Source organism: Notolabrus celidotus, chromosome 20 (genome assembly GCF_009762535.1).
Source record: "Notolabrus celidotus isolate fNotCel1 chromosome 20, fNotCel1.pri, whole genome shotgun sequence".
NCBI classification, from domain to species: Eukaryota; Metazoa; Chordata; class Actinopteri; order Labriformes; family Labridae; genus Notolabrus; species Notolabrus celidotus.
In genome coordinates this window covers 11,949,737-11,962,164 of record NC_048291.1, presented here as the reverse complement: position 1 = coordinate 11,962,164, position 12,428 = coordinate 11,949,737, and the positions used below count along the sequence as shown (strand labels likewise).

The 12,428-nt window shown below is 41.6% G+C and overlaps 1 protein-coding gene across 1 annotated transcript in view; it reads left to right on the top strand.

The window, feature by feature from the left end:
- The first annotated feature begins 973 nt into the window (after positions 1–973).
- LOC117832846 (cytohesin-3-like) overlaps positions 974–12,428 on the top strand; it is a 47,586-nt gene continuing 36,131 nt past the window's right edge. Inside the window, exon 1 of the mRNA XM_034712144.1 lies at positions 974–1,361. Within this exon, the coding sequence (XP_034568035.1) occupies positions 1,343–1,361 (19 nt within the window). The 5' untranslated portion in view covers positions 974–1,342. The remainder of the gene's footprint in view (positions 1,362–12,428) is intronic.

The following is a 12,428-nucleotide window of genomic DNA, read 5'->3' as shown; positions in this document are numbered from 1 at the left end:
CTTGTGTTATGTCTGGAGAATGTCACGTTGTTTAGGACACAGGGCTAAGAATTCAACATTTATCCAAAAAGAGACACCTATGACTAAACAAACGACTGAATACATTAAAACATCTGTTCATGCTTGACCACTGGAGTAATGCACACAGGAAGTGAGACCCCCTCCTTCTCTGCAGGGGCAGGAATGCTTTAATTGAGACCATGTGTGGTGCAGAAACAAGCTCTGCAAAGCTCTCGCTCTCCTTCTGTGTGTGTGTGCATGTTCATGTGTGTGTGTGTAACCTGAATGCCCCCCCTGCTTATGTAAGAGCCTTAAGTCTGCAATTTTCCTGATCTGAGGTCAGTCTTTTTATTCTTAGATGTATAGCTATCTTGTAAATATTGATGCAATTTGATATTTTAAAGCAGCTGATTTAGCTGTGTGGTTCTTTTAGATTAATTTGCTGAATCACTTGGAATTTATCTCTGGAGGCAGATTTAAATTGTGTCAGTAGAATTGTATTCATTTACATCTGAAAGTGGCTGATATTATTGGTATACTGTATTGGAGTGAGTTTAAACAACAGTACTACTGCCCCACTATTAATAACCTAATCTTGAAAATACAATTTGACTCTCAAAAGTCAAGTACTTATCTATTAAAATTGATATATTTTCCAGGTAAATTGATTAATATTTTGGGAATAGTATGATAAAACTATGTTGCATAATCAATATGAATAATATGAATATTTGTATGGGTATGATGTCAGTATTGCCTGGAGTCACGTGAGCGCTGATCGGTGATGAATGCTGACGCGCAGAGCTGGATATGAAGTGGAGCTGGGATGGGATTAACAACTTGTCAAAGCGATATGAATGTATAAAAAGACTTCCTGTTTATATTTTCATAATAAAATAAATCTAGAATGACAAATATGTACGTCCTTAATTTTGAAGATGCTATAAATTCCACTTCCGGTAAAGTTCCGGGTGTGTGTACTCCAACTTGTCAAAGCCGTGTCAACTACTCTCCCGATACTAGTGGAGTGAAGGCGTATTTGGAGGGATAACGATAACACGCTCGGCCACTGTGGGGTAAAAGACACCACTGCTGCTGATGCTCCTGCCACAGACACACACACAGGCAGTAAAACACACACCGCTGCTTGAACCGGAGGGACTGTCCTCGCGACTGTGAGGCGTAAATGGCCACAACATATCCTAAAAGAAGAGCGAGACAACCTGTGCACCAGATGCATCCTGGAAATTAGGACGCGGTTTTGCTGAAATTGAGACATTTTGTCGCGAGTTCCTGTCACCGCTTTATTTTGGAGGGGGATCTGGATCAATAGGCTGCAATCATGGACGAGGATAACCAAGGTATGTGGTTCATTCAATGCAATCAGAAACGCTGAACTGAGGCTATTTCAGTCCAACAGTCAGGAGACATGTGCCTCTACAGCCTGCTTCTCAGACTAAAAAAATAAACATTACAGTCATCAGGTTAATGATGGTGTGGATCCTGAATTTGGCCTTAAATGTCAGGGTTGCTGGACTTGACATGGAGTGAGTTTGAAACCAGGCACAAGCAGAGACATTGATCTGATGTGTCCATAATCTACGGTGGCCCTGAAGGACAAAACAAATTTACAAAAGATGATACACTTTTACAAAGTTGGAGACAAATTTACATTTTGGAAAACATTTTTGCATTTTATAAAACAAAATTACATCAGCAAAACACTTTTACCAAGGCCAAAACAAATTTACATTTAAGAAAATAAATTTACAAAAGATGGAACACTTTTACAAAGTTGGAGACAATTTTACAAATGACGGAACACTTTTGCCGTTAAGTCTGACTCCTTTTAGCCTGACTCCATCTAGCCTGAGGCTATGGGGTCTGAGGCCGTTTCATCTGAATTTGTACACATGATTAAGGTTTTGCGGAGATATGATGGATTTTTTCTGGAGACATGATGCTTGACACCTCTCTCTGGACCCGAGGATGTTCTAATATATAAACCATGTCCATCTCCGTTTGGTTTCTCTCCTTCAAAACAAACTAAATGTCCCCTCACTCGACCACTTCCGGATCACTTTCGGTATTTGGTACATTCCCTTTCCGTAACAATGAAATGTTAATTTGTTTCAGAAATGGTAAAGTGTTTCATCTTTTGTACATTTATTTTCTTAAATGTAAATTTGTTTTGGCCTTGTGTTTTGCTAATGTAATTTTGTTTTATAAAATGTAAAAATGTTTTCCAAAATGTAAATTTGTCTCCAACTTTCCTACATCAGCATCTTGTGTCAGAGATACTGACATGAAGTTACCTCACTGTCTTCAGTTGATATGGATTTAAAAGCAGTTTATCTTTTTTGCTGATAAAACTATTGACCCACATCAGAAAGAAATCAGACTTGGAAACATTCACATGAAAACTGACAAATGCATCAGGCTCATGTTGTGTTGCTGTGGTTGTACACTTCACATTTGTGTGGGCTTGTGTCACTCCAGACCGACAGGTCTCCTCACTGTCAGCTGAGCTCCTGCCATGAAACATGGGTTCAATTATTGACTCATTCACTTCATCAAGGCTGAGTTTGTTGTAAGAATGTGTTGGCACAGATGCGTCAGAGCAACACAAGCCTGAGGAGCAGATTTACTCCACATACAGATGTTGAGCATACTTTTGGATTGGGGGGTTGACACAGTTTGAAAGAAGTGCTGCCCTGGAAACTCTGAATTATTTACTGTTGCATTATTTATTCAGTGTAATAACAAAACGCTGGATGAGTAACCAAGTAGCTATTCAAGAATTAAATTTCATCATCGTTGTTGGCTTAGAGGTAGTTTTGTGTCTTCTTGTGGTTTTGCATTTGATTAGAATTGTTGTAGATGCTCTGTTCCTGTTGGTGGTTCTGCATCTCTTTGTACCTGTCTCTGCAGTTGTGGTTCTCTTGGGGGGGGGGGGGGGGGGGGGGTTATGTGTTCTTGTGTCACTTTTTATTCTATGTTTTTACTTGCTGTGTGGTTATTTCTCTCTTGTTGTCATTTTAGATCTCTTTGTGTCTGTGGTTTTTCTATACATCTTGGTGTTTTTTGTCTTTTTTTCTATGTGGTTGTATATTTATTATGATCATTTAAAGCGCATTGTGTTTCCTTTTGGAGTTGTGTCTCCCAGTGTTTATTTTTCATCGCTCTGTGGTCATTTTTTCTCTCTCTTTTTGGTTGCTGCATGCCTTTTAAGCATTTAATTTGTGCAATTATTGATTGATTTGTGTGTCTTTGTGAACATTTCACAGCTTCTTGTGTACTTTTATGTCTAGTTGTCTCTCTTCATGGGTTTTTGGTCACATTCATGCAGAAGTTCTGGTGAAGAGAGCCTGGTCCTGTACCTTGCGAGTCTGTTCAATAATCACAAGCCAACTACCTGCTCCTTTCTGACTCCAGAGAGGAATACCAGGCACGATCAGTTTGTTAAGTTTTAAACTTGTAGGTGAGAAACTATAGCTCAAGTTACCACACATCTGTAAGTCAGCAGTACTCAGCTGCAGAATGTGTGTATGCGCTGGAGTATTGTAATGCCTGGCATGCAGGCATAAAGCTGTCATTGTGCTGTGTGCGGCTGGCCCGGCCTCCAGCGGTGGCACATGTCAGCACAGCCCCACGGACAGACATATGGTGCTGTGATGCCAACCAGGGATAGCTCACAACAGCCGGGAGCCAATAAGCACACACACAAGCACGCATGCACACACATACAAACAGCAATTGACATACAATCAAGTCTTCACATCATTACTCACACACCCCCCCACACACACAAACAGTTAATATTGTCCACATTGTTGCAGCAACTCTAATGCATAAGCTGAGCTCACTCCCTGAGAGCTGGGTCCTCTAGGGATAACAGAGAAAAGTAGACGATGAGCGTTTGTGCTGATCTGATATAATGAAGGTGGCAGGGTTTTTAAAAAAGTATGCATCACATTCATTCCTAACAAAGAGATACATGCCCACATTTCCAGGCAACAAGTCGACAAAGAAGTGGTGGACGCAGTGAGATACTGGGCTGTCAGATGGAGAGTAGACAGCGTCATGAGCGAGAGGATGGAAAGAACATGTGACTACAAAAAGAGCGACAGTGAGGCACAGGCGTACAAGCAGTTATGGGTAGATGTCTGAGAGAAAATGAGAGAGCCAGACAGGAGATGTGTTTGTGTCTGTGTGAGTGTAGACCAAATAAGGGAGGTGCGAGGAAGTGCCAGAGCAAAGTTGGAAATTGTCCAAAGAAGTATGGAGTGCCAGCAGTGAAAAACAGCAAGGGATAGTGGTGGTGGTGGTGGTGGTGGACTAGATATTCCAACTGGATCAATTCTCAGGAGTATCACAGGGGAGTCTCCCGGTTAAAGCCCGTCTGTTATGTCATAATTAACTCTGTGAACAAGGAGCAGCCGTCCATAACCCTCCACTGAAACAGGTCACACATTTGATGGTGATTCAGTTTTCATTTCTCTTCCATCTCCCTTCCTTGAATCTCTCTCCCTTCTTGAAATCTACTGTACTGAAAAAGAAAACTGAATACCCAGCTGTACGATGGACTGAATTATCTCAACAGGTACAATGTTTTTATCCAGACATTCATGGTCTTCCAGAGGATGAATCCCTAGACTTTTCTCCTTTGCCAACCCAAAGCTTACAAAAAAAAGTTGCAATGATTTTTTCACAAACTTATACATCTTTCCAGTTTATTCTCACAGATTTGGAGATCCTTAGATTTTTCATCTATATCATCTTCATCGCATTTACATCAAACTGAAGTGTTTCCAAATTTGTTCTTTGCCATAAGGCCTAAAACCATAGACTGTATAAAATATGGACATAGTATCAGTGACATCACCTATCTGTTTCTGAAGAGCTGTTTTGAGGCCAATCATCGGCGGCAGCCATATTGCTGATGTGGAGCCAGTGTGACGTAAAGAGGTGGAGTTTGAGCCTCCTAGCCAACAGCTACAGTGTTCCCGCAGTCAGCTGTGCCTCTCATGGCCGTACCAGGCCGTAAACGTTTTTATTTCTGCTGTTAAGATCGTCTTATTTGAATTGGTGTGTATGTGGTTTCCGGTACTTCCGGAGCCAGCCTCAAGCGGATTCTCGATGAACTGCAGCTTTTAGCACTTCCGCATTGGACTCATATTTTTAGACGGCGGTTGCCGCTTGCATAAAACTTAAGGATAATCTCCACTGACCTAAGATGAACTTTCTGTTAAGCGCTAATAATCACATGCTACCATGCTAGCACCCCTAGTTGCTACATTGAGTGTATATTGAGTAAACAATATACCTCCCTCTTACTGTGAGATGTGAAGACAAAATAATGCCTCTAAAAGTTCTGGCTTCACTCTGGAAAGGTGTTGTTTTGTCCATGTTTTATACAGTCTATGAATTTTTGTGGTGTTAACACACTAAACTTTACCGCGTCATGTTAGCATTATCATTGGGAAGCTACTGGTGCTAACATTTAGCTCAAAGTACTTTTAATACTGCTGCATTTAAAGGAAACATGTAAGATTGTGGTAACAAACTTGAAAGTGATATGCTCGACAGTGAAGCCGTAATTCAGGTGGTTAAGTATCAAAAACATCCATGCTAAGCAACTGCAATATGGCCGCAAAAAGATGAACAAGTCAAGCTGTCAAACAAGCTAGTTAGTATCAATCAATCAATCAATCAATCAATCAATCAATCAATCAATCAATCAATCAATCAATCAATCAATCAATCAATCAATCAATTAATCAATCAGACTTTATTTATAAAGCGCTTTTCATACAATGGCATTGTAACACAAAGTGTTGTACATAACAACAACTTAAAATAAAGTAAATTAAGAACAAGATCCCACCCCAAGCCCCGAGCCCAAACCCACCCCACAATCATAAGGTTAAGAACACAATATATGCAACAATAGTAATAAAAACAATAAAAAAAAAAAGAAGTTGCTGAACGAACTGAGGAAATGCTCTCATGATATCTTAATGAGGAAACACTGGAGGTAAAATAAGATGTTAAAACTCAACACAGGAAACTAAAATCACTACAATAAAATACATTTCTAAGATAATAAAACACTAAAATATTAAACCATTAAAAGAACATGAGATGCTATACTTTAAATAAATAAATAAATAAATAAATACAAAAATTAAACTGTTAAGAATAAAAATAAAACTCAGTTAAAAGCGACACTAAAAAGGTAGGTCTTGAGTTTGCTTTAAAAAATATTTATGCTCTGTGCAGACCTGTCAAAAACCTGTCAACATGGCTGCCGACTCTTGGCCTGGTTTCTTTGATTATTTTTCTGCTATGTCAATCCTGTTTGATTCCATATTTTCTAGATCCCTGTTTTTTTTCATATGTCAGTGACATTTCTGCAACAACAGTTTTCCTCACTGTGAAAGGCTCAGGTAAAATGGGCCCATAGCAATCCAGCTAACGCGTGACAGTCAACAATGCAGTGCCTTCTGCTGCAAGAGTCACTCAATGGACAATGGACCAACAGGAGCCCACATAGCTCTGCTACAGTAAAGCCGGTCCAGCTTACTGTAACACATTCTGTTTTGCATGACTGACTCTGACAGTGTATTAAATGTATGGTGTCTCTCCATCCTCTTCCTCGGTGTAGAGTGTAGGCTTTGTTAGTGTGTGAGCTTCATGCACAGTGTTCAGTGGAGAGTTGACGAGTGATAGACATATGGTATGAATCAGAGCATTTATGCTAAACACTGGCCGCACAGCACGCCTTGTGACGACTTGCGAGCTTGGCTTCAGACCGCTCTATTTACACGCTGTGAAAAAACAGCCATTTAAACTTGGCAGCTCAGTGTGTGTGTGTGTGTGTGTGTGTGTGTGTGTGTGTGTGTGTGTGTGTGTGTATGTGTGTATGTGTGTGTGTGTGTCAGTGTGTGGTCTGTGGGGTTATGGCACACTGCAGCCCAACCCAGGCGAAAAGCGACGCACACAAGCTTTGAGATCTCAGAGCCATTCATCTGCCCGCCGCAGAACAGTGCCAACAGTTTTTCTGCTTCATTCAGGATTTGTGTTTTTGTCTTCGGAGTAGATTTGCAGCTGTTGTCTTTCCCCCTCAGCCCACACGCTGTCAGGAGGATAAGAGAGGAGCGTCTTAAAGTATTCATTAAGTGTAGGAACAAATTGTGTTTTAAAAGTAAACAGTCCCAGACTTAATATCTTCCCTGTCCTTATTTTTACTTTAGAGAAGGGTCAGCTGGTTCAGATATCTGCAGAGAGTTGTGGCTTTCTGGAAAGTGGAAGGCAGTCAATGTTTACTTAAAGCCCGAGGATGCTCTGGCAGGCTGTGACGGTCTGCATGCAGCCTGTAGGACAGTGAAAGATCGGAGGGCCCTGCAGGATGTTAGGGAGCAGCAGAGGGATGATACATTAAAGGCCTCCAATTTCAAAAGTTCTGCACAAGTTATTTCAAACTAAAAGTCTGAGACTTGATTCTGCAGATTGATTCTTCTGTTGTACATCAAGAGGGGTAAGGAGACACATTTTACCCTACAGTGATGAGACATTGGTCTTACACAGAAAGTGAGAAAACCCGACCTACCTACCTCATGCATCCTCTGAGGCTGTCCTCTATCTCCCTGTCCTGAGATGGAACTGGTTCAACTTGTCTCCTGGACTAAACCACCAGCTAAACGAGCAGCATGTGTGCCGTGTGTAAGCCTCTTTTTTTCCATTCTGTTGCCTTTTGTAACAGTTTACAGCAGCCATGAAGCGCTTCACTCCAAACTCTCAGCAAAAAATAGACTGTGACAACGTTCCCTGGTTCATCATATCAAACCTTTCACAACTATTTAAGTTATCTGTAAATCTTTCACAAATTTCAGTCCAAACTAGAAACACATTTTAAGTAAAATGAATGAAAGTTAAAGTTTATTGATGGCTATTATCAAAAGAAAACTGGAGTTCATTGAAGCTGTAAGGTACAGAGCCAAGCTTTTGGGATCTAGTTGTGACTCGCAACGGTATACCACCCCCATCTTACGCAACATTCTCCTCACAGTGGTAATGGAGATCTGGCTAGGCCTAAAACTGACACCTGTAACTGGCACATTCCCTCAATTTAAAACACCTGACACTACTTAAGCAGTCTGGATTTTCAGAATTTGGAACCAAAACCAAATTTGAAACCCAAAGCTGTATTTATATCTTGTTCTATTCTGAAGCTTACTGGATTTGGTGATTGACAGAAAATGAATGGTTGACTCTGAAATCCATTGACACAGAAATGTGTCATGAATCAAGGTCAAATACCTTTTTTTTTTTATTAATTTGAAGATTATTCATAGTTCTTCTATATGCTCTGTTGTTTTCTGTAGTTTTTGTATAGAAAATGCAAATTAAAGGTGTTACCCTTTTTTTGGAAACCTTTGATGGAATTTAACTTCTGATAAATGGACTACAACTATGTCCTACACAGCTGTGTTAAATACATGATTCTTATTCGTCCTTAACAGTTGTGATTAATTCTCGACAAGACAAATCCAATTCATCTGTGTGGACGAGTTCCAGCACGTTTCACCTTTGCCTGTTTACACTTTGAATTGTAAATGGACAATGTTAATGTAGCACTTTTTCTTGTCCTCTGAATACTATGATTTGATTTTATTTTTTGCTAGTTTATCCATATTTTTGTCCATCCATGTGGCCACAAGCCAACTGTCGTACACCATCAATGAACAAAACTTATTTCTATACAATTTTGCACAGTTGATGTTGGAGTCATGTCTGATACAAGGGGAGCTGGGATTGGATGAGGGGTTCACTTGATGGACATTATGATCAGTACAAAATGTGGTCCTGACTGTGTCAGACCCAAGCTGCAAACACCGGTCTCAAACTATGGAGCCCATGCTGAAATGTTATAAACTGCAATTCATCGAAAAATCCGCTTGAGGCTGGCTGCAGCAGCCTGGTTCAAAAGACGTAGTGTAGTCTGGATAGCTAATTTCTCTATCGGCACACACTGTACGGCGGGTGAATTTTTTTCTACTGCAACGGTTCAGAAGATATTAAGATTACAAGCTTTTGCCCAAATAAGGACATGACTACCGGACCGGAGCACATAACTGTTGGCTAGGAGGCTCAAACTCCGCCCCTTTATGTCACACTATGCCTGGTTCAGTTCCGCATTTCCAATATGGCTGCCACCGTTGATTGGCTTCAAAGCAGCATTCAGGAACATATGGATGACGTCAAGGATACTACGTCCATTATTTATACAGTCTATGGTCTGACCTGATCTAGGATCAGTAAAAAGCCATCTATTGTTTATGAAGAAGTAACATCAATATACAAGACAAGGGGCGTCCCACTGCATGGGGACAACCCAGTCTAGTTTGAAGTACAGGATCAACAGGGTGGCTGGCAGCCGTATTCACAGGGTAACTTTTTTTTTTAACATTTACTTTGTAAGTTAGAGTAAAGCCAGCAGTTTCCCTGTGTTTCCGTTTTTATGCAAAGCTATGCAAGCTAAGCTAGCTCATTCCTGGCAGTAGCTTCATATTTTGTGGACAGACATTAAAGTGGTTTCAAGCTTCTCACCTGACTCTAGGCAAGACTAGAAAAAGAGTGTTTTCATAAATATTTTAAACTTACAAGAATTATTGAGACCTTTATTTGACATGTTTTATACATCTACCTTTTTTACAACCATGTGTAAGTGTTGTCTTCTATTGAAGGAAAAGCCTCTTTCTTTCTCTCTCTCTACATGTGTGTTAAAGAGTGTATGGTGTCTCTGTTTTGACTGCCTGTGTTTTCTCACTGCTCAAGCAAGCCGGTGGCCGTGCACCAGCAGTCCAGCTCAGCTCTGCTTTAAGAGGTTGATGGGGAGATAGAGAAGACCTCTGGCTTCTGTTCGTCACTTGATGTTTTCCTGTGTAGACTAAAGTCTGTGTTTCTTCTTGGACAGAAAGGTCAGTGAACACAGAGGGGCTTTGTTGAGTTTGGCCTCCCAGAATATCAGATAGCACCCATGACATTCCCTATATGTTTTAAGTTGGACTTTACAGACATTAAGACAGACTAATCCCATATGGAAGTCCACTTTCTGGATTTGGCTTCAGAGCATGATCTACTTGCATCAATAAAAGTTTAAAGTGAACTCAAGGAGTGTGTGCAAATCCTCTTGGACCCGTGCTCTGTTTTCTCTGCCTTAGAAAACTGGTTTGAAGTTCTTTTTCTAAGTGGCTCATGGCAAGACTTAATTTCTGTCTGGAGCAGAGGAGGAAAAGCACACAGGGGTTTTAAAGAAAGTATCCAGTTTCGCCTTCATCTAACAGACAGTGCTGAGTTGTGAAGGTCTGCTGCTCAACAGAGTCCCAGATTTGGATCTGTCTTTGTTGAATTAGGACCGTCAAGAGGAGACACGAGGTAAAGTCAACCTTTTTTCCTCCTCTGGAAAGAAAAAATCAGAGCGTGCCAAAGGTCCCAGGAGTCTGAAACCATGTGCTGAAGTGAATTTCGGGCAAAGAACGTCCTGCTCCACTTGGGCCTTTGTGGGAGTCTGGGTTCATGGATTAGGTTTGTGTGTGTGTTCGGGTTTGTGTGTGTGTATGTGTGTGTGTGTGTGTGTGTGTGTGTGTGTGTGTGTGTGTGTGTGTGTGTGTGTGTGTGTGTGTGTGTGTGTGTGTGTGTGTGTGTGATTGTGTGTGTGTGTGTGTGTGTGTGTGTGTGTGTGTGTGTGTGTGTGTGAGTGATTCAGGTCTGTCGGAAAGGGAAGAGAATGCCGTGCAGAGTGGACAGGAAAAGGGAGGGTTGAAACAATTATGTAAGCTCACACAGATTGTTTGACCTGCTGAAGATGCAGGAAAAAGGTGTATCCCTCTCTGACCGCCAGTACATCCAGTGCTTCACACTCTGAAAAACACAACACACTCCAAAAGTTTTTAGTTGCCGTGTTGGCATAAACTACGTCATTACACAACTGTGGTTTTAAAGAAAGACAAATTGAAGACAGTTTCTTTCACCAGATGTTCGACAGTTCTTAAGTACAAGTCAGATCAAAAGTTTCACTCTCTGTCCACACTCGCTTTCCGCTCAGTTTACTCATCAGTTTGACATTTTTAAGCTTGTTGCAACTTCCATCTTCTTGTACACCATCTTTTAGAAAATCAACTTAATCCCTTTGGTTTGAGAGTCAAATGTCATTGCATGCCTCTAGAGTTGTGATCAAGCTGTGCAAATCACTTCAAGTGCACCTTTGTGTTCACCATGTTGTCCACTCTTTTCTTGGACATGTCTGCTCTGTCCCAGGCCAATCGGTTTGTCTCCCTGTGTGTGTGTTTGTGTATGTTGAAAGCATCTGGCCTGCCTCCAGCCTTTAACAGCCCTTTTGTCTGCCCCCTGGGGCTTGTGGCACTGCCACTCCAACGCCAGCCCTGCTTTTAAGAAGGGATTTGTAACACTTACTCAGGGGGTCAATGTGTCAGTAAACTACCACTGCTCTCTCTCACTCTTTGCCAGAACTAGTTTTTTTTGCAAAGTGAGCATGTTCTCATCACCCACCCCCACTCTCTTTTTGCTGCTGCATCATGTAAAATTCATCCCTCTTTCATAGCTGTGACTGCTTGGCGCTGAGATGAAGGCAGAGGTGTTTGCGGTCGTCCTTCTCTCCCCTCCACGTTCCCCGTCATCGGCTCACTGCTTTCCAGAATGGCAGCGGTGCTCTGCTCGTCACCGAGCGGCGACTGCAAAGAGCACAGCAGGATGACCGCGTGACACAGCAGCTATGGAGCAACCTGTCATTGTGTTTATACACGTGTGTGTGTGTGCTTGTGTTTGTACAGTGCGTCACTTTGTGTATGTTTAGAGGAGAGAGATGGAGGAGGAGATGTGAAGCAGTGACACAGATTCAAAGACAGACTCGGAGGGAAAACGAATGCTGCATTCAGATTTTCAAAGTAGGTTAGTGGTGCAGCGCTCAGCCCAGCTGTGTGTACCTCATCGTCTCTGCTTCCACTCTATCACTTGTGGAGGCGTGTGTATGTGTGTGTATAAATGTGCATGCATGACTGTGAGTGTGTGCATCTCTTTATATGGTGTGCGCGGAGAGGATTAGTAAGCCCTCTCCATGGGAAGACAAATGGAGTAGATCAAGTGGGGAGGGATATGTATGACAGTTAGTGGATTATAGGTCAGGGGCTACGGCTGCTCACTGTCACTTTACTACTGGAGTTACACATACACGCTCACAAACACACACATACACACTAACACAGAGCATATAAACAGGATTCAATCATGAGAAAAAGGCAGCCCTGAAAGAAAAAAAGAGATAACCTCGCTTGTGTTTTCTATTTCTGACACTGGAGCTGTCTGTGGTGTGATTTATAGTTGAGTCTGTCACCAGGATTTCTTCC